The sequence below is a fragment of the Barbus barbus genome (genome assembly GCF_936440315.1).
Source record: "Barbus barbus genome assembly, chromosome: 38".
In the NCBI taxonomy this organism is placed as follows: domain Eukaryota; kingdom Metazoa; phylum Chordata; class Actinopteri; order Cypriniformes; family Cyprinidae; genus Barbus; species Barbus barbus.
In genome coordinates, this window is record NC_136716.1 from 18,383,738 (window position 1) to 18,409,967 (window position 26,230).

General features: G+C 37.7%; 2 protein-coding genes across 2 annotated transcripts; one reads left to right on the forward strand and one right to left on the reverse strand.

The window, feature by feature from the left end:
• Positions 1-161: 161 nt before the first annotated feature.
• LOC306858024 (NHL repeat-containing protein 2-like) lies at positions 162-18,318 on the reverse strand. The gene is made up of 11 exons (XM_079398372.1): positions 18,134-18,318; positions 17,710-17,862; positions 13,889-14,344; positions 11,935-12,056; positions 11,677-11,806; positions 7,351-7,435; positions 6,626-6,857; positions 4,593-4,715; positions 3,307-3,516; positions 3,006-3,225; positions 162-924 (listed from the first exon to the last, which is right to left on the reverse strand). Exons 1-11 carry the CDS (start codon positions 18,294-18,296, stop codon positions 668-670), a joined length of 2,151 nt encoding a protein of 716 aa, XP_079254498.1. The 5' UTR covers positions 18,297-18,318; the 3' UTR covers positions 162-667.
• Positions 18,319-18,507: 189 nt separating this feature from the next.
• On the forward strand, positions 18,508-26,223 carry LOC306857454 (DNA cross-link repair 1A protein-like). The gene is made up of 9 exons (XM_079397406.1): positions 18,508-19,150; positions 19,651-21,003; positions 21,219-21,352; positions 22,008-22,126; positions 22,244-22,387; positions 22,527-22,672; positions 23,115-23,269; positions 24,371-24,509; positions 25,680-26,223. The coding sequence occupies exons 1-9, from the start codon at positions 18,760-18,762 to the stop codon at positions 25,889-25,891; spliced, it is 2,793 nt and encodes a 930-aa protein (XP_079253532.1). The 5' UTR covers positions 18,508-18,759; the 3' UTR covers positions 25,892-26,223.
• Positions 26,224-26,230: the final 7 nt, after the last annotated feature.

A 26,230-nucleotide genomic window follows, 5' to 3' on the forward strand; every position in this document is an offset into this window, starting at 1 on the left:
CCATGGCGCAGAAAAAAAATGGCAACATGTAAACTAAAAATTGGGAGATGTAAACACAGAATAAGAATAAAATCAGAATTCTGAGTTTCTCTCTCACAATTCTGATGTTTTCAGAATTCTTTTTTCTCAGAATTGTAAGAATTTTTTTTTTTTTTAATTTTCAGAGTTGCAATTACCATTATTTTTTATACCATGGCAGAAACAGGCTTCTATACAAAACGACCTCAATGAATCCCACTAAAGTTGTTCTACATTTTTTGTGTTTCACAGAAGAAAGTCGTACAGGTTTGGAACGACATGAGGGTGAGTAAATGCAAATTATCATTTTTGGATTACCCAAAAATGAAACTTCTGTCATCATTTACTCACCCTCAAACCTCTATGACTTTATTTCTTCTGAGGAACATAAAGAAAAATATTCTCCATAATGTTGGTAACCAAACAGTTTTGATTCCCACTGACTTCCTTCGTCATTTTTGTCCTTAAAATGCAAGTCAATATGAACCAAAACTGTCAACATTCTTCAAAACATCATCTTTTGTGTTCCACTGAAGAAATTCAGACAGTTTTGGAATGACATTAGGATGAGTAAACGATGATAGAATTTTAATTTTTGGTAAAGTATCCCTTTAAATGTGCTCCAAGATCCTTTGGGTGGACACTTATTTTAAAAGGCATGCTCAAGCGTCACAGCAACAGAACCTTCCTGGGATGTGGAACCAATCAGAAGAGGCTGTTTAAAGGACACTGCCTTCATCATACAAGCCCCACCCTCAGAAAGGCAGCAGTAGACCCAGGCGTCAAGCGTCAGTGTGGGGTCTGGGGACACAGAGGCCACTGGGATGGATGAGACGATCGAGATAGGTTCAGAGAGATCACAGATGCTCCCAGTCACAGCTCGCCCTTCCAGTAACCACTCATTACCTGCCGAGAAAAACACCACGGCTTAGTGTGCAGTCGATGGACGATTTCTGTAACGTTTTATATTTCTGGCTGATGTTTGTTTGGAAGGCACTGGTTTCTGAAGCACTATGTGTTTGGGTGTAAAACAACACATATACATCCGCCAACGCAATGAAATATTTCTCTGGCAGTTGATGGGGACTTTCAGTATGCATACAAACACAATTTCAGTAGGGAATCATGTGCGTTAGTGGTGAAAGGAAACGCCTTTTGTTAATAGTTCTGCAATGCAGTGTGTACCAGGTGTGTCACTGGCCTTGAATCAAGGGCAGGCTACTAAGACACGCGCCAGATAGAATTAGGACAGTGTCCAATCAAATGATCCCCAGTGAGACCGAACCAGAGAGGACGTGAGCAAAGACCTACAGGGCTAACCTAGGTGAAAAAAACCCCCCAAAAAACATAAGCACAGAGCACAAACCATAAACTGTTAGAAAAAAATTATGACGGCATGTTTACAAATTTTTCACATTATATCTGTTGATTTATCTTTTGAAAGCTAAAAATAATTCTGTATCAAATGTTATATTTTGTTATCTAATCATATAACATTAATTAAATGTTGATTAAGTGTGCAAATACGTACTAGGGCAATTGCATTACAGTTTAATAAATATGCAAATAAATTCTAAATACCTAAAGGCCGTTCTCGTTAAATAAAATCTGTTTATGCAACTACATAAATAAGCCTAAATTTTTTAATAATATAAAATCAAATACAGTATATTTTATAATTATTACAATAATAATACAGCAATATTACAAGAATTTAAAATAAGAGTTTTCTATTTTACTATATTTTAGAATATATAATTAATTCAGAAGACATTCAGCACGATCCTTCAGAATTCATTCTAATATGATGATTTGGTGATCAAGTAGCATGTCATATTATCAGTGTTTGAAATGTTTTGCTGCTTAATATTTTTGTGGAAACTGTAAGACATTTATCTGAAATAGAAATATTTTGTAACAAAAATATGTTTTGATCAATTTAATGCATTCTTGCTGAACAAGTTTTCTAAAACAAGCAAAAAAAAAACAAACAACAAAAAAAAAAACTTACTGAGCACAAACTTTTGAAAGGTAGTGAATATAAAAATCATAAAAACTGAAGTCACATTTTTTTTTTGTCACTTTTGATGGCACTTTCCCCAAGTCTCCATTGATTTCTGACCCTGCTTGCTGATATAAACATTTACATAATGATAATTTTCCAGGGGGTCAAAATACAGGAATTCAACCTCACTTGTATTTACATATAACACACAAAACATTTACATTAGTAACTACTACACACGCGAATCCACCCACAAACAAGCACTCACGGTAATTTGGTGCACAATTACAGTCAATCAATCAAAGTTAGACAGAACTAGTATTTGCCGTTTCTGAGAATTTAAAGCCCACAGCCGGTCAGGCTTTTCTGGTCCTAATGGGTGTCTTTGTTCTAATTATGCAGAGTAGCCCCTGGGACTTTTTATCACTTCAACTATGACCAATCTCGTAAACTAATTAGGTGCTTGTTTATTGGATGGTAAAATGTTCTGGTGCGGAGCATAGACAAACAATCAGCGTGATGAGCAGAAGTCGTCTCTGGTGATTGGGCTGATTATCAATCATGGAAGACGTGCTTTCGGGTGGGATTGACGTTTTTGTGCAGAAGAACTGAGAGAAAAGACAACAGGAAAGACAAATGTTGCAGCAGACGGATGGAGGGTGAGGCAGAAATTATGCTAAAAAAAGAGAGCGAGATAGGAAGGGTAAGATAGAATGAAGGGTTGACCGTGTGTTGGGATGCATAGAGGAATTGTTTATTTATCTTTGGATCATCTCCCAGTATGGCCAGCTGGTCCCTGAAGCCTGCTGAAAATTTGTGAACACAGCAATCCAGCAAACAGAAAACTATAGTTCACGCCACGGAGGAGCCCCAGAGGAACAGTGTACAAGGTGTGAAAAACCGCATGTAAATAAACACGTTTTACATAATTGGCACTGAGAGCTAGTGAAGATGCTCTTATTGGATACATTTGATTTCGTACCTTCTGCAGATAAGCTCCAGAAACTAGGGGCTTCTTCGGTCAGCTTGGTCCCAGTCGGTAGTGCCAATTTCAGCAAGAGTGTGACTGACTGCCCTGAAGAAACTGTGATTGATGGCATTGTAAGGACTGGGGCTGATTTGGGAAGCTTTCTGAACGCAGGTGTGCTGCTAGTGGTGGTTGTGAGGACAGAATCAACCTCTTGCTGAACTACAATGGGAAACTGGAGCAAAAAGAGAGAAAACTATAAGCCAATTGTTAAGAATGACAACTGACAAATGACAATCTCCATGTGGGGACTCACCAAAGAGACCGTTTTGGTTTCCAGGTCCAGGACTTTGATGCAATGGTTGTTGGTGTCCGCCACATACAACAGCTTTCCTCCTTCACCCACACACAGGCCTCCAGGTTCGTTGAAGCTGGACTCCAGAAAGCTTGGGCCAAGTCCGTTCCCAGCCTTCCCTGTGCCTGCAAGCACTCTGCACTGCTTGGTCTTTGGATGCACCACTTTGATCTGCAACAGAAAAGAAGCTCTTTCATGACCATGGAGTCATTGACCATTGATGGTGCTTGCCAATTCAAAAACTTGCACCACTTTTTGTGGTTGAATGAATAGTTGACCCAAAAATGAAAATGTATTCCCCCTCAGGCCATCCAAGATGTAGAGCTTGTTCATTCATCGGAACAGATTTTGAGAAATGTAGCATTACAGTATATCACTTCCTCATCAATAGATCCTCTGCAGTGAATGGGTGCCGTCAGAATGAGAGTTCAAACAGCTGATTAATTACATCACAATAATCCACAAGTGATCCACACAACTACAGTCCATCAGTTAACATTATGTGAAGTAATATTTATCGCTTATGTCCTTAGTCCATATTCCATAATAATGCTTCCTCCAGTGAAAAAGTCCATCACCTGTTGTCCTCACACCTTAAAATCCATCAACATATTTGTTTAGAAGCATTTTTGGTGCTTCATCTGTGCATATTTCTCTCATGATTCAAACGAGACAAGACTTCTACTGGAGAAAGCAGTATTATAGATTGTCTCATTCTGACGGCATCCATTTACTGCAGATAATCCATTGGTGAGCAAGTGATGTAATTCTAAATTTATCCAAATCTGTTGTCATGTTAAAAGAAAAAAATGGCCTGAGGTGGAAGAAAATTCAGTAAATAAGTGTAAGAATTTGTGTGTGAGACACCCCCCCCAGAAAAAGAGAAATATTAAATAATTATAAAACAGGGTTAATGCTCACAAAAATACTTTTGGTCAAATGTTCTCTTTAAAAAGTGTATTAAGCTTTCCTTCTTTAAAAAAAATTACACTTATTCTGATTTTATCTAATCCGTTTTTTTTGTTTTTTTTTTAAATGCTGCTTCAGTGTCAAAATATATACCGGGGCCACAATTTGATTAATTTTTGCAAATAAATCCTGGATTCTAATAAATCCTGAAGGCTGTAACCTATAAATGAAAAGAAATCAGCAATTCTTTTGAATTCTTTTTATGCAACTATATAACTAGACACACATATACATACACACACATATGCATTGCTTGTGTCTGGTGCAGAAAGACTGACCTTGTGATTGTAAGAATCGGCTACATAGAGGAGGCTGCTGCCCTCATCCCAGGACACTCCTAATGGATGCTGCAATTTTGCATCTATGCCTTTACCATCAACGTCTCCAAACGCAAAAAGGTTCTGCTCAAGCAAAGACAAAACAATCTTTAAAGGCCATGCATGATCTCTTGACCGCTTACCCATGCGAACAACGTTACGCTTTGGTGCAAAGATTTGAGAATGTACAAATGAGCCTTTTCGGTATATTTATTCAATCACAGCGCTGCGGTGGTCTAATGTACAAAATAAGTCACTGAACATCACAAGGGAAGAGGAAAAAAGCTCATTAATCCCAGTGACCAAATATGGTGAAACCCAATCCATTCTCATTCTCTGCCAGAAGAAAACAGTCTACTCAAAGGAAGTCTAGCAGATCTGAAAAATGTCTCGACTGCTCCAAGGAATGGTGAAAAATAGTTTCTCATTCAAATCGCCTAGGTTCATTAAGTGATAAAAATTGCTCCACGACTTCATTTATTAAATGTCTCCTTGTATTATAGTAAGCTTTGGGATCTTGTAGTGCCAAACAAACTTGAGTACAAACAAAAGAGTACTTTACACCGCATGCAAATGTGGCATGTAATCAACGGTGATAATTTATGACCCCATAAAAATTAAAATCTCTCCATGTGATGTTTTTTTTTACGAGAACTGGGCAACAACACACTCCTTCCCTTATAAAGCATGTGCAGGGAAGACAAAGTGCTCAGTAGGAAGATAAATGACCTGATACTGATCAGAAGAAATAAAGGTCTGCTTGACCAAAGAGTAGAGTCCTCACAAGAAGAGAATTTTAACACCTTTAAACTTCTTTCTTGGTATCTGACTGGCTTATAATTCATTGCATTAACCTGGCTAATAATGTGTAAAGAATTTTTTTATCTTGTATATAAATAAGAATCTTTATACAGGTTTATAAGCTTTAATTTACTTATAAACAGCCTGTTTAAAATTACAACTTTTATAAACTTGTGCTACACAGTGAGCTTTTCACCGACAGTATTGTTTTTTTGGGGGTTAAAAGTGACTTTAATAATATTAATGAAAATTATACAGTAAATAAAACAAATTAAAAAAATATTAGAATAAAAAACGAAATATTAAAAATTAAATATTAGATAAAAATAAGAAATTTTGCCTTGGCAGCTAACTGATATAAAATAAGTTAAAGCACTAAAGTTACAAAAGCTACAATTCTAGTCTAAAAATACTGCCAAAAGCATTAAAAAAAAAAATATATATATATATATATATATATATATATATATATATATATAAAAAAAAACTCTAATTAAAATAAAAACTATATAAAAATGTACCCCCCCCTCCAGCTAATTCAAAATACTAATAATACTGTGATATTAAACAATACTACAAAAACATCTATTATACTAGATATCATCTGGCATCAATATTATTAAAGCCACTTTATTATATTAAAGTATTATAGGGGTGCATAAAACCAAAAAAGGGTGAGCAACACTGTTCTTTAACATGCTATACCAGGGGTTACCAGACTCGGTCCTGGAGGGCCAGTATCCTCCAGAGTTTAGCTCCAACTTGCCTCCACACCTGCCTGGAAGTTTCACATATCCACCTTATTCTTCACGTAAAAATGGGTGTGGCCATGTGTAAATTTTATGGGTCTAGCTTTGCTGCTTGATACTGCAAATAGATGTGTCTTACCATATTATTTTAGTGTATAATCTTAATTATGAACACTGGTTTGTAATGCAAACAATTTTACCGTTTACTGTACGTTATTCTCCTCGTTATACTGTAGCTGCTAACGAACCGGAAGTCTCGCCCATGGGCTTACTTCCGAGTTTAGGAATAAGGTGGATACCTAGCAAGACCTAGCAAGATTGATTCAGGTGTGTTTGATTATAGGGTTGCAGCTAAACTCTGCAGGACACCAGCCCTCCAGGACCAAGTTTGGTGACCCCTGCGTTAAACTGTTCAGACCTGTAAACATGGCAGGTAAGGCTTACCAGAGGGTCTCTCTCTCCCCCCACCACATGTTTGACTGCTCCATCCTTCAGTGAAAGGCTACGAATGGTGCTGCTCTCACTGTCAGCAATAAAGAGACACTCCCACGGATCAGTCGGGGCAAGAGCCAGGCCTGACGGCTGGGCCAGACCTGCTTTATGAGGGTACGCGTTATTTCTGTTTTCCTCATTCCCACTGCCCGCAAAGCGCACACATGTTCCTTTTTTGCTGTCGCTGGAAAAGGCATTAGATAAAGATGGTTAAGTCTGATTAGAATGATTATATGGAACAGTTACTGCTCTTAATTTGGCTGACTCTAAAACAAAAGCCGGAATTGTGACAAAATAACTGCAATTAGGATCTAATAGCATGTAAGAGCAAAAAAAGAAAGAAAAAGAAGTCTCTGGCACATGGTGCCAGAAAGTCTTGAGATTATTATATTTAATAAAGTATTTTTTCCCCCGCATGTTCTTTATCTGAGATATTAAATCTGTTATCAGTGCTTGCTATGGCTCTAAAAACGTCAAGAGAAATGTTACATTTGCGAACAACACACCAAGTTAAGAGTTCATTTTGTATCAGGACGATCAGAACGATTTCCGCCAACAGTGAACTGTGTGGCTGCCCAGAAAATTACATCACTTGGGCAGTCCCGTGGCCTCTTTATTTGAACGCTGACTTAACTGTACAGAACTAACATGAGGAGAACACAGGGAGAAGAGCTCACCTCCCTTTGGGAAGCTTCCCGTCCTCCAGGAAGAGAGCCCAGATCTGATGCGTTCCTGCCATGGCTATCCACAATATATCACCACCTGCATAAACAAACACAAGCTATCAAATAGTAAACAGCTTACATGTTAACAACATATTGATGTTGATTATCTTGCTAAAAATAAGAACTAATGCTTAGTCAAGTACACATTAAATGAGTAAATTCGCATAACCTTCATATCACATTTTATCCTTTCGGGCTACATAACGATCACTTTACTAGATCTCACCAATGCATGCATGGTCATTCCAACTATAAACTTTGTTTTATTTAAATTCAGTGAAAGTCTGTTATCAAACCATTTTTTTAAAAACCATCAGTTTGATTTCCACTGTATTCAGAATTCTGTGTTCCCAACTTTTCCCGGAACAATATAAATTTGAATGTAAATGTATCCGCGAACATAGGGTCCTACCAAGATTAATGCACAGCCGTAATTTTATGAAGCCACAAGAATATTTTTTGTGAAAAAAAATAAAATAAAAATAAAATAAAATTTTCCACAATTCTTCTCCTCTGCGTCACCCTGGCACCATTTTGAAGAGTATCACGATGCATGCATGCGCTTTCCTCTGAATGTAAACAAGGTGCAGCGCATGCATGTTCTGTGCATACGTTGTTTATGTGCAGGAAAAAGCACGTGCATGCGTTATGATACTCTCCAAAATGGCACCAGGGTAATGTGGAGAAGAACTGTTGAATAAAGTTATTTTTGTTTTGTAAAAAAAGTATTCTCGTAGATTCTTCAAATTACGGTTGAACCACTGATATCACATGGACCATTTTAACGATGTCCTTACTACGTTTCTGTGCCTTGATCGTGCTAGGTAAGTATGTCAGAGAGCTTTCAGATTTCATCAAAAATATCTTAATTTGTGTTCCAAAGATGAATTGAGGTCTTAAAGGTTTGGAATGACATGAGGGTGAGTAATTTAAATAAATTTTCATTTTTGGGTGAACTATCCCTTTAACTGTCTGCCCCACAAATGCGCCCCGTTACAACAAAAAAGCGCAATAATTCTATATTATACTATATAGACTATTAACTATTATTAACCATTGGTCTGTGGGGAAAATAAATAAATAAATGTTTTTTTACCTCACCATTTCATCCTAAAAATGTAGTAGAGGAGCCTGAAGTTGATTACAGGACTAATTAATTAATCTAAATATTATGCATTATGTATTAATTTTAGTTTTGTATATGGTTTATAATATTTTATATGTAATAAATAATGGTGATTTTTTTTTGTTCCTAAAATGTATTTTATAAAATTTAGTTTGACTTTCTAATGTTTCCATTGGTTTAGATTTGCCTCTTTTCACTGACCATTTGTGGAAATAAACAAACAAGAAAAATGTGACCATATTGATGTATTCTATTTGTGGAATGTGGCATATGACAACGTACAGAAATGCTCTTGTGCACTGAAAACATAAAAGTACGCTATGGTGTCCAGCACAGAGTGACCTGAACTAGTGAACTGAAGTACCGTGTGAAGGGGCACTAATACTTGAGCATTGCGCTGCGATTTCTCTTTGAGGAATCAGAAATGAGGTGCTCTGTATTTGTGTCTAACAATAGACCACTAATGGTACTGCGCTTATCAGAGACAATTTTATTGCTGGGCTGGAGCCTAACTACTTGCATTCATGAAACAGCGAGACAGAGGGAAAGAAATAGTGAGGAAAAGAGAGGGAGAAAAGATTGAGATGGAAAGAAGCAGAACTCTCCTCACGCAGGTTTTCAAAGGGATCTCAGATGGTAGGCAAACAAGCCAAAGTAGATGAAATCTGATGAATGACAAAGACACTGCAGGATTTCCACAAGGTGGAAAACGAGTGAAAAAAGGGGAAAAAAAAGACATACAAACCAGATAGATGGTTAAGGAAATATTATGAATTATTAAGAATTATTAAGAAGTGGAAAATGCAAATATAACAGTAGGTACTGATTTGTCATATACAGATAAAGGTATTTTAAGAGCCATGTTGTTTCTAGCATCTCCTCCTACTTGAGAATTTAGTTTTCTTAAAAACAAATTACACACATATATACATTTATAAAAATTTCCGTACGAATACATGTACCATTACACCCCTTATGTATGCGTGTATATATCCACACATACATAAGGGATTTAACGGTACATGTATTCGTACAGCAAATCTTCGGTACATGTCTTTCAGTTCGTGTGTACACACAACAAATACAGCGTTGTAGCCTTTTAACCAACAATAAATCACGATACTCTGTATTTCGTTACTTTCGATATGGAAAGTAGGTCTCATCTTTCAAATTCCGTCCATTTTTACCAGGAAATTTAAACAAATTCTGTTTTGCGCTCTTTGATGTGGCGTGACAGATCTCTGTATAGACACATCAGTTCTTTCCATAGAAGACCGCACACACAGCCCATGTCACTGAATGCTTCTCATACTCGCTCCGCTCTGCGTCTCACGGACGAGCCGAGCCGTTTACACGCATCCTGTCTCGTAATGCTCTTTTATATTCACGGTCTCGCGCCAGGTTCTGCTCCGCAAGTCTCTCACGAGCACATCTGGCAATATGGACGAGGCCTGACGCACGCGCGCAACCTGTGTCCACTCGCGCCTGGCTCCGCGTTTAATACGAATGTAAATAACTACTTGCCAATTTCACTTGGATGAAATTAAACATTCAGCACATTTCCCACTTGTTCTTAAAAACCCAAATACTTAAAAATTTATAAATCAACCCGGCGCGTAACATGTAATACTTTAATAATTGACTAAAGAAATACAGTTCTTTATTTATAAAAAATAAACAAATCTTTCCTGTGAAATTAAGTAATTCTGTAAAAGTAGTAATACCATTATAACCTTCCCTGCAGAAAAAACAAAACAAACAAAAAAAACTGTATAACCCCCCCTCACAAAAAAAAACACAATAGAAAATGTAATAGATTTAAGGGATATAATGGGAATTGTATTGGTTTTAATGTAAACTATAATGGTGTCTACTGGTATTTGATGGATTCTATTGGTGGGATATAATCTAGCAGATGGCAACTAACAGAACAACAGTAATTCCTATTGGAATAATGGCCAAAACAAAAAGGAATTTTGTAATGGTTTTTATGGAAACTATAAGAATTTCTGTGATGGTTTCTATTGGTTTTTTTTGTTGTTGTTTTTTCAGCAGGGTAACGATACTCATACTGTCCTGCACATTATTGACAATATTGCGCTGAAGCTTGACTTTGCAAATTTAAAATCGCAAAAAAAAAAAAAAAAAAAAAAAAAAAAAAAAAAAAAAAAATTGCAATTAGATATTATCCCCAAATCGCACAGCCCTACAAGTAAGGAGGAAAAATAAAAGCAAAGGAAGAAGGAAAGAAAGGGAAATTAAATGGAATAAGTAAAGTAAAACGGCATCAGGGACAACAGCAGATGCATAAAGAAACAGGAAACGGCAATATCTTATTTTCTTAGTAGGATAACCTGCAAGAAAGCAACCGACTGTTCAGGGAACAGACCTAATGCACACAACACCCAGACCACTTTAAACGTCCCTCTCTCTCGACTAATGCTGGCCACATCAATTTCTTCAGCTGTTTAATGGAACAATATGACTGAATAATGCAGACTGATTTAATAATGCCTTAAAATATAAAGCAGGAATTTTAATTATGTTTTAGAAGCATGTTAAATTAAATTTTCTTAGACCTGTGGGACATCTTGTCCAGGGCCACTGTGTATAAAGATATTACTGCGAAACAAAAAGAGGCAATCTGTGACAAAAACAGTTTGTTAGAGGCACCATTTATCAGAAACCACAGCCACATGAGTGTGTTCTGATCATATCACCTTCTTTTTCTTTGGTGTTGTGGGTTTAACTCAGGCAACACCACAACATTCAGCTCTTTGTCTCTGGTTAGCAACTGACAGACCGTGCAATTTACTCCAGGGCTGCTTCCAAACAAAAAGAGGCCATTTTGGCAGAACAAAGATCTTTTTGCACCCCTCACCGTACACACTTGTAAAAATCAAAGGCAAGTGTGATATCTACAAAGCGAAGACTTCTGAGAACAACCTGATTAAAGATTCCAAGATCGACAAGACCGATAGAGAGAAGATGTGAGAGGCAGAAAAAGAGATGTATAAAACGCTCCCGGTAGAATAATGAAACGCAGATTCACAAGACATTAAATTTTATGAGCAAGGTAGAAAAAAAGACAGTGACTCTAATTCTAAAGGAAGGAGCAGAGTATACTGGAGGAGGATGACCAGTAAAAGTACCTGCGTTGCCAAGCGCAACGTCCCAGGGAGAGCTGATTGGCTGTTGTGGTCCTGGTGTTCCGCCTTCTTTATCGGTGCCTTGAACGCCAATGCCAGCTAAGGTCAAGACTTTTCCTTCTGAAAGGTTGATCTTGAAAAGAAAAAAAACCCCATCAGATTCTATTGAGGACAGACACAAGCAGGTGTTCAAGCATCAGAGTAAATTTGGGTTAGAGTTGCCAGCAGGAGAACAAGCTTGACCTGATTCTGCTGATTTACCTTTCTAACAAGGTGATTCTCAGTGTCAGCCACGTAGACCGTGTCTCCCTTTATGAACACCCCTTGTGGGGAGCTGAACTGTGCCTCAGACAAATTTCCATCTCGTCTCCCACTTGAGGAACCTATTAAGGCAAAGATAAACTGGTCTAAAATAGCCTCAAAACATTCACAAAAAAGCAAAAGAAATGCACTCTTGCATAGTTTTGCTTTCAGAATTAAGTTTAAAAAAAAAAAAAAAAAAAAAAAAAAAAACCTTTTCTGTATTTATGCTTGCAGTTTTGTTTAATAATTAATTATATAAATGTAACCTTAATTAAAATTACTATTTTTCAAAATTAAATTATACTGAAAATAAATAAAATGTATACATTAAAAGAACAACAACAATACTATATAAATCATTTTAAGTCTCGTATGCTTACCATGGCTGCATTTATTTGATGAAAATTACAGCAAAAACAGCAATATTACTGCAATTTAAAATAACAGTTTTCGATTTTAAAATATTTTAAAATGTAATTTATTCCTGTGATGGCCAAGCTGAATCTTCAACAGCCTTCAGTGTCACATGATCCTTCAGAAATCATTGTGCTGATTTATTGCTCAAGAAACATTTCTTATTATTAGCAAATATTGAAAACTGTTGTGCTGTTTAATATTTTGTGGGAACCATGATACTTTTTTTTTTTTTTACATTTTTGTAACAATTAAAAAATATTTTTTCACTTTTGATCAATTTAATGCATCTTTGTTTATTAATAAATCTTTGCTTAAAGGTGCCATAGGTGATTGTCTTCAGAAATATTTTTTATTCTGGTTGAAAGTCTCTTCACATCCTGATAGCAATCATTAAGTTAAGTGGTCTAAATGTATTTATATATTCTGTGGAAGGTGTAGGACCAAGAAATGTTCGACCAATGAAAATGCTCAGTCCGAGCGTTTTAATTGGCTTTCCTACCTGCCTGTCAACGTATGTATTTGCATAGTCTGCGCACTCTGGTCGCGCAAACAGGATACATCATCAGCACGTTCACGCACGCTGTGCAGACAGAGCGAGAATGGCAGGCAAACTCTCACCGGTGAATGACACATGATGTAGCCCAGCATTTCCCAATTCCAGTCCTCGCGCCCCGCACTCTGCATATTTTGCATGTCTCGCACTTAGTTAACACACCTGAATCAGATAACCAGCTCGTTAGAAGAGAGCTACGTGCATGAACGTTCATTGCTCTCTACTCCCTGAGCAGGGGAAATCCGCTGAAGTTTATTTCACCCTCTGGAACATTCACTCACGGATTGCGCTGCACAGGGTCTTCTCACACAGACGAAACGTACTAGAGAAGTGTGAAGTGTAACATAATATATCTCTGTAAATAAATACAATTTAAATTGATGTCTCACACACTTTAATGCCCTTTGTATGGAACATACGCTTTGAACTGGAATCATGGCAAAATATCTGGCGATGTCCACTTCGCAGGACACTTATGACTTACGGTCAAACAGAACAACCGTCGGACGTGATAAGATATACATATGAAATGTGCAGAGCGAGGAGGGCGCGAGGACTGTAATTGGGAATCGTTGATGTAGCCTATTGTAGTAATTTAATGTTGTCTCTGGTATTGAAGCGTATGTGCGTTCAGGGGGCGTGGCTTTGGATGGCAATTGCAGGGAGGGTGGGATGTTCGCTTTCAGTGCTATCAGGCTACAGTTAGCATTTTCCGAGATCTCCTATTGCACCTTTAATAATGAATGTTAACAAACCTTACTAAACCAAAACCTTTGAATGACAATATGTGCATACATTTTAATAATAATTAATTGAAAATCCGATCTCAACATATGTCAAATTATATTAAGAAAATTTTTTATAAAAACAAAACAATAGTAAAATGCAGTGTCCCCTGAATTTGATAACTCTACTTAAAAAGTGTGTATTAGCAGGTCTTACCCCCTATTGAGTGCAGCAAATGCCCAGTATTGGAGACCACCAGTACCCTGTGGTGTCCTGTGTCGGCAATAGCCAACCTCTTGCTGCCGGGGTCCATGGCTATTTTCCCAGGGAAAGAGAGGATGGAGGGGGGCAGGGAGTCTCTATACAGTTTGATTCCCACATCATGGTCCTTGAGCAGCCCTTGTTCTCTGTAGTGCTTGAGGGCGGCAGCAGTGAAAAGGAAGAGCTGTTCTCGATGGCCTTCACCCACCAGGGAGAAAAGCAGATTTCCCCTGGGTCCCAGCACCACTAGCGTGGGCCAGCAGGACACCTCCAGCTCCTGCCACAGACGGGCATCGCTGTCGTTCACTACGGGATGGGCGATGTCATATCTCAACACTGCACTGCGTACGTTCTCTAGGACTTTCTCATTGGGGAATTTAGCCGAGTGCACACCTATGACAACCAGACCATCTGCAAAGATGAAAAAAAAGAAGAGAAATGCTAGATATATAGAGGGTTTGACACTGAAGAGGAGGTATGGGATCGGAATTGTTTGTTGCACATACACTACCACCTGGCTTTGACAATCTTAAAATAATCTTATCCTGTTTTAAATTTAAGATTACCGGAAAGACCAATTATAGCTCAAATGATGAAATTAAAATAAAAACAAATAAAAGGACTACTTTATCAGCTAGCACTTGATACTCTCTTTGATCACCATCCGTAATGGGGATGAAAAAGAAAAAGTTTTTACCTATCAAAACCTGCTGGCCTGAGTAGAACTTTTATTAAAATGCCCTGAGGTACATTTAGGTTTCAAAGTTATTCTAAAAGGTCCTTTATAAAGAACGTTTTTTAAATAATAATTGTTTAATCCATCAAGGTCTGAACATAAATCAAAAGGGAATGATAAAAGGAAAGTGGCTTTAATTTAATTATTTAAATTAATTTTTTGCCTAATTAAGGTTTTCGTGGACACTTTTTTTGGTTCGTTCAAAGAAAATCTTTTCAGGTTACACAAAGCTGTTCATTCTTATCTTCACTAACAATGCGTGGAAGCATGTTGCGTTGGTGTATGCTTCTGAAACATTTTATCCAAGTCCTTGAATACTGAAAATCCCAAAGAACCATCTTTTGTCCGTGTGTCAGCGCCTGTTTTCAACAGTACTAAACCTCACTCTTCATGAGTCACAGTTCCTTCCTTTTTAAAAACGTTCAATAAAAGAACAAAGTCTATCAGGAACAAAAATATGACATGAAAAACAGCATTTTACTTGCTATAAAAGACTTCAATGCACTAGACATACTGTAACAATCACATTGTGAAACTCCAACATTCAACGGATTCTAAACAGAAACCATTATACTAAAATTGACAAAACCGTTTAGGAGGGGTTTTGCTACCGAGTAGACATGCAAAGAGGTTAGCCAGTCATAACACAGGTCATATATATAGAAGCCTTAAAAGGTAAAGTAGCAAAAATCTGCTGTTCAACATTGTGTCCTAATAGATGGAACCGGATATATTTCCATTGACAAGTAATTTGTCTGTGCACAATGGAGGTGGTAATGATGAACAATACGGCATAAAATTAGCCGTATCAATCTATGACATGTTTAATATTTTAATATATTATGTGGAGTGGATTTTTAGACCAATGGGATTTACAGTGGGTAGGGCAACACAACCCTTCAAATGGAAAACTAAGTGACTGACAATGTCCTGTCACTCATTGCTTATCAAGGTCACAAAAATTAATTCTAATTCTATAAGAATAGGGTAGCCCACAACGAAGAGGAACAATCTGGCTGGATTCACTTTCAGAATTTTTTTCCAGCTGATGAACAATACAAACATTTGACAGCCCAAGAGAATCCACCTGACAAATCTCTCCATCATTTAAAAGCAACCGATGACAACTGCAGCATATGCTTACAATATACAGAACATTATCTAAACTAATAGAAAATAAAGGCGTTAAAGAACTAAGAATATGAGAATCCCAGAGGTACACATCCTAACATGGGCTACTGCATGCAGAATGTCAAAACCAATCAAGGAAAACACAGGGGGCCTGATTGAGAGCTCATGCAGCCCCCAGGCATCCCATTATAACCAATGCGCTGTATTTCTCTGTTTGTTCCAGTCTCCTGCACTGCACTACAGTCTGCGTTCACTCCGCTTGACTATGTCTAATTTAACAAAAATGTCAGTGAAACTTCGCCTCGTCACTGGAAGTGACATTCCTCCATTCTGTGTCCCTGGGGTAAGCGACGCAGCCACTGATGATTGAAGCAGACGGACGGTGGTTTTTAAATTCCGGTTTCAGCCATCCATCAGAAGATTAAAATTCATAGGCTCAGCAGCAGAGACGGGAAGCACACGCACGGGGGACCAGTGTCCCATTTCAGTATGCTTTTAGCCTGATTTCCCTCTGCCTATAAACGCATTTGAAATACAACTGACAATCAAAATATGGTTTTTCTGTACTTTTCCTCGTGTCTCCCCAGCTGATTTCCCCTCAGGGGAGTAAACGCATGGTAGAACCAGCACTTCTACTTATAATGAGAAGTATGAGAGTGAAGTATGAGTGTAAACCAATGCAGGTCTCGGCAACAAGGATTTCAGTTTCAATATGAGTGAGCTCAGTTCAGACTGTCGCTTGCCCCATCAAACTAGAGCGGTGTTGTCTGTACAATTTTTATAAAAATAATAATTACTTTATAATAATTTATATATATATATATATATATATATATATTTGCTAGTGAAAAGTAGTGATATAGTACTAGAAGCATCAAACAAGTCAACAATGTTTACAACAAATGTAAACTGTATATACTTACTATACAATTTCCAGCTAAAAAAAAATTGCAAATGAAACTTTAAATTTAATGGAAAATATAAATATGTCCTCTTGACACACAAAAAATAAAATAAAATAAATGGAGAAAATAAATCTGCATTTTTGTGGTGGTGCCACTGAAAATACTGGCTGGACAAGAACAAATCTGAACAGAGGTTGTTTTTTATTTTATTTTATTTTTTTAAAGCAAACGTTTTTCTATGATAACCTCCCAGAACCAAAAGAGCATGTGACTTGAATGGCAGGAGTAAAAGCAGTTTCTGTGTAATAATAAAAGGCCTCTTCTGTGATATAATCAACAGTAAACCCTAATAATTAACGAGACAGTGGGAAGAGGGGTGGGGAGGCATGTTCTGCTTCTGTAACAGAACAGTGGTAACAGAATGTACCAAAAGAAGTGCCAGAGATGAGGTATGTGCGAGATATGCCAGCGAGTAGGCTGACGGCTGCCTGGCCAGTTGCCCCGGATGATCCCACAGAAGTGGCCACCGATGGGCTACTGAGAGCTGGAGCTGATAAAACTGGATGCAGAGTCGCTATAATAAGCCACAGACCAGTATAATGGTGTATCTTTGTGAAACTCTCTGCCCTCAACATGGTCTCTGTGGATATTTAAAGTCTCCTATCCGATACAGTTAAGAGATAATGAGAATGTGTTGCTGGACCAGAAGAAGTTATCAAGCTCAAAAGGCTCTCACTTCCGCCCCAGTGAACTCTGGGAATGATTTACTATAGGATATTTGTAAAGTTCTAATCAACACAGTCAAGAAACTTTTATCTGGATTGCCTATGGAGCGTGGCTACATACTGTAAGATGCTTTTGTTTACCTAGTGATATAAATGTCATTACCTAATGATATAATTATTCTCTAAATCAGGGTAGATGCCATATACACATAAAATGGTATAATTTTATAATTTTACTGGTCAGCAAACAGTCTCTATCTAAACATGCATCACTCATACCTTCTATGGTGTAACTTTGCTCCAACTGGTGTAGATCAGGAAGTAGGTGCATGCAGTTTATGCAGCAGTAGGTGAAGAAGTCAAGCACCACCACTTTGCCCGACAGCTCCTTCCTGAGTGACAGTGGGCCGTCTGTGTTCAACCATTCAAGTCCTGCAAAATAACAATGGAATTCAGCATTTAACTATTTTTATTATGAAAAACAAATAAATATATTATTCTCCTGGGGCATATAAAATATGTTGCTGCAAATGATTCAGCATTTTTTTGTGGTGGTGCCTTTAAAAAAATTGGCAAGGCAGATACAATCTGAAAGTAGTAAATAACAGACATAAGCCATTTGTAATCAACCTATGGTTGATCTTAAGTTTCAAAGCCTCTCCCATGAGATACCAATTCTGTATACATTCATTCACACTCTTACCTTCTTCAAAATCCGGTATAATTAAATCGTCTTTTTCGTCTAGTTTGTGCAAATACTGATGTACGAGGTTTTCCTTCTCTTCTGGAGTCGTCTCGTCCTCTAAAGCATAGTCTAGCTGGCTCTGAATGGGGAAAAGATCTGACAGCTTACTGTAAGACGCCATGACTCCCACAACAACAGAATAGCGACTAAGATTTACGCTCGGCACTTTCGACAAATTGCAACCGAATCCAAGACAAAATAAACTCTTTTTGCGAATAGTTAACATATTCGTCATATTTTTTTAAAAATTTAGTTTGTATTAAATCTATAAATAAACGTACTTTGACTAATGATTCGATACTATTTGCATTATGGAAAATGCGAACATCAATGGGAAAATAAATGCGCTTTCAACATTGGCGGTAAGTGTAATGACGAAAGGGATTAGCTAATATGAACGGTTTTTGTTCAAATACTTTTACAGAATGCGTCTTTACAGATTTTTTTTGCTTTCGCGATGAATTTCTTAATGATACGGTCTTATTTGTGTTCTGGTCGCGTTTTTTGTATTAAGAGAGCATGAATGTGGTGTTACAAAACAGCTTCCTTCAGAACAAACCAGTAGAATCTGTTAATGTTTACAAATGTCACAGAGCGGCTCTGAGAGTGAAATTTGGGATTATAAACCTCTTAAGACGACCAAAAAACGAATATGCAAATCACAGATAACAAGAGAAGATAGGACAAAGAGGAGAAAGGATGGCAATCCTGGGACATCAGTGCAAAAAACAAGTGTCAACATTGCTGAAACACACTCTGGTTTAGATCAGAATGGCAGTAATGCTCCTGTTAACACTGTGAACTCAGGACCCCTGGACGTGAATCATGGGACACTTTCTCGGGATGTCCAGGTTAAAGACCCTCAGTCAGGAGGCTACTGTCCTGTCTGTCAAATGCCATTTTCCCTCTTGGTGGTTCAGTCACAACAATGGCATGTTGCACAATGCTTAGACAACCCTGGCGACAACTGTAAAGGTAATGTTTTTCATACATATGTAAAATCAACATTCATTCTGTTGTCTAGCATACCAACTTCAACTCATCAGATCATTACAGGGTTCCCACATATATGGAAATACCATTTTTTTTAATTGTTGTTATTTACATAGCTGGAAAAATCATGTACATTTACTATACATTTAATTCACATGTGCATTATTTTTTTAATTATACGCCCCTCTAAAATATAGACAGCTAGAGAATGCTATTCTCGAACACAATCAGTTATGAAATTATTAAAATAAATAAATGTAAAAAAAATAATCATGAATAGTGGTCAATGGATTCTTTTCTGTTTTATGACTGATGTCTTTTACTTCAATATTTACTATATGTACAACTAGAAAATTAATTGATTATAAGGCTTGATAAACCCATCATTAGTAACATGCTCTTATCACTTTGTGGAATATTTCCAAGAATATTATTGTATAATATTTAAGAAATATTTACACTTTCTGTCTCTAATGTTACAGAATGTCCAGATGGTCTTCATTGTATGTCCTCCATTCCTAATCACTACAAGAGATACAGCCACTCTCTACTCGCTCAGAGTCGAGCGCTGAATGACTGCAGGACCCAAGCCATCTCAGACTTCAGCTTGAAGTCAGTTAATAATGTTGCACCTGCATCTGGTATGGAGAGCTCTGTGAATAGCGCTGTGAATGTATCTGCTTCATCCAGCCAAAGTTCATCTCCTGGTGATGAACCAAAGGGAACTCCCACCCAGAGTAACGCTCTGCTGCTTTTACGCTCCCCTAATACTGAAGATATCAAGAAAAAGAAAGGTTGGTGTCCTTCCGTCAAAAGATCTCAATCTCAGAATTCTTCACAGGAAGAAAGAATGAAGACTTCAACTCCAGTTAAAGCACATAGTGTTGACAATGCTGTTCAGGCACAGACTAATGAGGTTAAAGCTGAGCTCTTTGAATGTAATGATGATGATTATATCTCCTACTCCCCACTCTCTGAACTTCCAGATGTGGATAAGGAGCACAGAACTAAAAAAACTAGTATAGAGATTCATACTGCACTGCAGGATGATGATTCTCTTAAACTGTTCAGCGATGAAGATGATGATCTATTCTATAATATGCTGGACCAATATGAGACAGGAAACAGGGAAAATGGACCAAACAAAAACTCGTTAGACACCTGTGAGAAACTGCAGACATCTTTAGCACCTGATGATCACCTGACTACTTCCAGCTCCACAGGTGTTTCTGATGGAACATTTCAGTATGGACCTCAATCAATAGGAAAACAATCCACCACAAATCATGAAGATCCAAACTCCCGGCTACAGTCACCTCAAAGTTTGGTATTAGAGCATCTTCGGAAGCGCATATCTAATCCTGTACATGCCAACAGTTACATAAACCAAGAGCTGTCTTTCACCCAAACAGCCTTAACTCAGAAAACAACATCTATGGCTCCTAGGAGAACTCAGACCAAGGCAGGTCCCTCTGGATTAAAGCAAACAGACATTGGGGTGTTTTTTGGCTTGAAGCCATTGAATGAAAAAAAGACTGAGGAGGAAGTGAAGGCAACGGTCAGAGAGGCCGATCAGCAAGGGTCTAGGAGAGCAAGGATTTCAGAAGCTCAGGGGGAAGACACTAAGCTCCAGGGTAGACGGCGCAGGAAGAGCAAAGCTCCATTTGAAGTGTCCAGTGTCTCGCCTGCTGCAGAAGACGGTACGACTCGGCCCACGCAAACAGAAGGAAAGCGAGGAGGGAGGGCAGAGAGGCAGAAAAGATGGAACGGAGGAAGAGCGACAGATGGAGATCCCAAGGAGCCCAAGCGGTGTCCATTCTACAAGAAAATTCCTGGTTTGTGATCTGCTTTAATGCTTTTGTTTTGACCTACTTAATACCACTTGTTGAGATTGCATAAGCATTTACACTTTCAGTCTTAATAGCTCTGCCAGAACTTTAATGTACTAGACTGCGTGTATTATTCTTTTACTCCCATAATAACTATTATTGTTTAGCTTGTTTTGGTCTAATGTACTTTGGAGAATATAATATGCTTTTTCTTTGTTTAGGAACTGGTTTTGCTGTGGATGCTTTTCAGTATGGGGTTGTTGAAGGCGTCACAGCCTACTTTCTCACTCACTTCCACTCGGACCACTACATTGGCTTGAAAAAAGACTCTGTTTTACCCATCTACTGTAACAAAGTATGTATCTCAACCTCATTGCACAATAATGAAAAATAATGAAAGCAGGATTTTTCTTGATCTTTAGATAACTGAAGAGTTCAATTTACTATATAGAAATTCTCTAACATTCACAGTTCCCTCCAAAGAAACTAAAGGGATGGTTAATCAAGGTTCTTCCAAACCTTTATTCATTTCTTTCTTTTTTGAAATACAAAAGAGCATTGGGAGCCACACAGCTTTGAAGGCCATTGGCTTCTATTGTATACACACACAAAAAAACACAAGCACATCTCAGAAGTGTTTTCTTTTATATTCCATGCAAGATAGCAAGTCAGGAAGGAACATGGAGTTCCTTTTTGGAGGAACACGGAGTTGTAAATCATGTTTGGCGTGAGTAAATCATGAAAGAATTTTCATTTTTGGTTGAAATTTAAACCAAACACTTTAAACTTCAAAAAATGTGTCATGGTTATGAAATCAGAAATAGCACCACATTGACATGAAACATCACAAATTTACATAAATCAAGATGAAGGTGAAAAAAGGAAAAACATTGGGAAAGCAAAACCCAATGAAGAAAAAATGCTTTCTTTTTTTTCAATGATGGTGTCAGGGAGGAATTGCTCTTGTCTGAATCTTGGATTTCATGACTAACTGGTTTTAATCTTGGCAGATAACTGGTAACCTGGTGAAGAGCAAGCTGAAGGTGGCTGAGCAGTATGTTCACGTTCTCCCAATGAACACAGAGTGTATGGTGCAAGGAGTGAAAGTCACTCTCCTGGATGCTAATCAGTGAGTGTCTCCTCTAACTAATGAACATTTGAAGCCAATTTTATTTCTTTATCACAGGTGCCTATGTTCATACAGAATGACAAGACCTTAATTACCATGACTGTCTCCCCCCCCCAGCTGTCCTGGGGCAGCCATATTGCTATTTGTTCTGCCAGATGGCCAGACGGTACTCCACACAGGTGACTTCCGGGCTGATCCGTCCATGGAGCGCTACCCAGAGCTGCAGGGTCTCAGGATACAGACCCTCTATCTGGACACAACGTGAGTTCCCCACTAACAAAACTACTTTTTGGTGCTGCGTTATGTGTTGCCCACTTTTGATTCATTACATCAACTGAGATGAGTTATAGGGTTGAGATTAAAAACTAAATAAAACAGGTTTTTTTTTGTTTCACCATAGGTATTGCAGTCCTCAGTATACATTTCCCACTCAACAGGAAGTCATCACCTTTGCTGTAAACACAGCGTTTGAACAGGTCACACTGAACCCTCGTACACTTGTGGTTTGTGGCACCTACGCAGTTGGGAAAGAGAAGGTTTTTCTAGGTCAGTGAGCAATGTTGTCCTGCTTTGTCCAGACCTCATGTAGACCTTGTGCTACTTCATCCGCTCTTGAAAGAGTAGATTGTTCGCTTTTCTATTATCCGTGACCGTCATACTCGTGAATGAGGCTCGTATAAAATAAAACAGTTTAAAAAAGAGGCTTGCAGATGCTGTCCTAACTTGACTTTGAAATTGTTCCTGTTCCACGGTTTGTCTGACTGAATTCCTGTTCGTTTTAAAAAAATGCATCCATGATTAATGTCATGCACCCATTTACTTTTAAAGCTATTACTTAGTGTCCCGCTGTGGATTGTTTTGCTAAAATGAAATCTCTCTTGACTGTCTCACTGGATTGCAACTTCTTTCCAAATCCCAATAATTTTAATTTGTTCCTTGTCTATATAGAGAGACAAACATTTTTTACCTGTCTCACCTGTTCCTCTAGCTGTATCAGAAGTGTTGGGCTCTAAGGTGTGTTTGTCCAAAGATAAGTATAACACCATGTGCTGCCTGGAGTCGGAGGAGATTGGCCAGCGCATCACTACAGACTGGCAGGTGGCCCAGGTGCATGTACTTCCCATGATGCAGCTCAATTTCAAAGTAAGTTGAACTACATTTAAAACTTCTGCATCATATCTGTAAGTAATAAATTATGAAATGCATTTTTTATCATCTGCAATTTTTGCTTTTTGAGTTCGTAAGTATATAAAAAGAGCTGATTATGCTAAACACAATCAAAGATGCTATGTTTACTTATTCAATTTGGAGTTTAAAATTCATGCAGCGTTCAGTGTTATCTTTAATTTTCCTTGACAGCGCGTTTATGCTAATGCGGGAGGGAAAAAATTAAGATTCTAATTACAGAGACCAAGTGCCAGCGCAGCAGTTCTGGCAGCGGTAGCACTGATTGAGTCTGACTGAAAGTAAATTCTAATGAGACAGTTGCAGATAATAAAGATTAGTTATATGATGTGCCCTGAACCATTATAAGCAACTTTTCTCACCCATGCAAATGTAGATGTTGATTCAAAACAATTTCAGAGTTGTTACCAATGAGAAACGAGTTTAAATGGCTCTGACAGGAAGAAGGAAAAATTGCAGGGCAAGGTTGATTGTAGATTGCAGAACATTTCTTTGCAGCCACATTGAAAAGTCATTATGTAAATTGAAAGAAAGAAGCTGATTGCAATGTGGCATCATTTGACTTGAATTACCCTTTTTGTCACGCATACTACCATTCAAAAGTTTGGGGTCAGGAGTCTTATGCACATCAAGGCTGTATTTATTTAATAAAAAATGCTCTAAAACAGTAATATTACAATTTAAAATAACGTTTTTGATATCTTATCAATGTTTAATACAATTGTGATGCTTAATATTTTTGTGGAAACTGGGGTACTTTGAATAGAAAGTATAAATGAACAGCCTTTATTTTTTAAATGGAAATCTGCGTTATAAATGTCTTTTGCTGTCACTTTTGATAAATTTAATGCATTCTTTCAAAAAAAAAAAAAAAAAGGTATTAATTTCTTTAAAAAAATACTCTCCCAAAACTTCTGAATAAGAGTATATTCGTGTTTACACTAATTGTATTTGCAGACATATTTATTCAAAATAATGATGAGCGACAGCTCAATCTAATCAGCATAACTATTATGACCAGAACGATTTGGGTGTTTTTTTTTTTTCTTAACTGTACAGAACCTGCGGACACACTTGAATAAGTTCTCCAGGCAGTATGACAAGCTAGTGGCATTCAAGCCCACAGGCTGGACCTTCAACCAAACTGTAAGGGTGGAAGACATCCAGCCTCAGACTCAAGAGAACATCAGTATCTATGGTATGTGTCTAGATTTATAAAGGATTAAATATAGTGATTTTACTTCTCTCATTCACTATTTCATGTGTTTAACACAATTGAAATATCTGCGACTGTCTGGGATGCTGACATTAACAAGAAAGGTTTTCGGCAAAATCAGCCAGTAGCACACATGTAGGGCTACGCTTCTAATATTTTCAGAAAATTTGGTTGCTTCACTTGAAATTTAAATTGCAAGTCCAAACAAACCCTAATCCAGGGAAGTAGATGTACACCAAATTGTGTTGTTTCTGTAATGTTGTATTTGCATTTTGATTTTAGAAGAGGAAAAAATACCCTCTATTTTGTCTGGTGACTTTAAGAGCCCTGAGCAAAATGAGTTTGTATTTTTGTCATCCTTTTAAATCAAAATGGAAATAAGACGTTTGAAAAAGCGGATAAAAAACGCCTTATATTGCTCCATTTGCTAGCATCTAGGATGGACAGTTTTATGGCGCTTTAATAGGTTTTCTTCATTTTGCTTAATGGTAGGTCTATACCAATAAAACCAAAATGCAGAAAACATGCTATTTTTTTTATTGATATCTGCCACACCATCCCTTCCTTAATACGATCTTAAAGAGGATTGCTTTCCATTGAACTGATTTTCAGTGTAGACACAACACAGTCTTGTCATTCTGTTCACTAACTGACAAGATTATACCTAATGGCTTCGTATGTGGAATGTAATTATATTATATTGATTTTTCTCCCTTCCTGCAGTTGTTAGAAATGCTGAACGTCGTTTCTGGCTAAAACAGCATGCCCTGTATTAACAGAATCAGCAGATGTGATTTGACCCAGAGAAAAATTCAAGATGTCAGGTTTTGCAAGCCCAGGGTTTTAATTTCATAATATCAGCGGTCTGCAGCCCAACCAGGTGCTGCCTCAAGCAGTAGATCTCATTTCACAAGCTACACTGGAATCTGAGACATCCAACATGGGAATTAATGGGAATTTGTTCTTGTTACTTTACACAAACACACTATATAATTTGTGAAATAATTATACAAAAGGCTAGAGTGTGACTCTACTTAAGCTGCAGAAATCATGGTTGGTCTTTTGAGCAAGGAGATCAGGACATAAATATGTTTTCCCAGCATCTCAAAGATTTTGAGAGATATTTTCCTACTCTATACTTATCCGTTCCAGGTATTCCCTACAGTGAGCACAGCAGTTTTCTTGAGCTGAAGCGTTTTGTGCAGTGGCTGCAGCCGAAAAAGATCATTCCCACGGTGAATGTGGGCAGCTGGAGGAGCAGGAAAGACATGGAGGGCTGCTTCCGTGAGTGGCAGGCTGAACCCAGAAACCTCAGCTCAACATCATGTGCCCTGAGAAACTCAAGCTGTGGAACAAGGCAATAAAGTAAACTGACATCCGCAATCAAACCTTTGGCCAAACAGTCAAATGGTGCCTTTACTGACTAGACCAGTATTACTCAGTGGACCATTTCAAATGAGAGCGTTTTGGACTGCCTTCTCATAGTTTTTCTTCCTGCCTGCCTTTTAAGTGCTGGTTGTGTGATGGTTAATAGTGTTGCCTTTTATGAATGGCTCCCCTTGCTGGTGGTTAATGCAGGAATGGACCACATATGCCCTCTTATTTTAGTAGGGTTTTTTTTTTATTTTTTACTCTGACGGTTTTATACTGTATATTAAAAAATGTTTTTAAAGGAAATAAATTCTATCCACTCTACACTTGTT

Bases quoted from the DNA above. Each gene is read 5' to 3' on its own strand.
- LOC306858024 (XM_079398372.1), bottom strand. From the start codon at position 18,296: ATGGCGTCTTACAGTAAGCTGTCAGATCTTTTCCCCATTCAGAGCCAG. The intron at 17,863-18,133 runs GTAAGAGTGTGA...GTTATTTTGCAG, and splicing joins TATACCGGATTTTGAAGAAG to GACTTGAATGGTTGAACACA. The intron at 12,057-13,888 runs GTAAGACCTGCT...TTGCCTTAATAG, and splicing joins TTTGCTGCACTCAATAGGGG to GTTCCTCAAGTGGGAGACGA.
- LOC306857454 (XM_079397406.1), top strand. From the start codon at position 18,760: ATGTCACAGAGCGGCTCTGAGAGTGAAATTTGGGATTATAAACCTCTT. The intron at 21,353-22,007 runs GTATGTATCTCA...TAATCTTGGCAG, and splicing joins TACCCATCTACTGTAACAAA to ATAACTGGTAACCTGGTGAA. The intron at 24,510-25,679 runs GTATGTGTCTAG...TATCCGTTCCAG, and splicing joins AGAGAACATCAGTATCTATG to GTATTCCCTACAGTGAGCAC.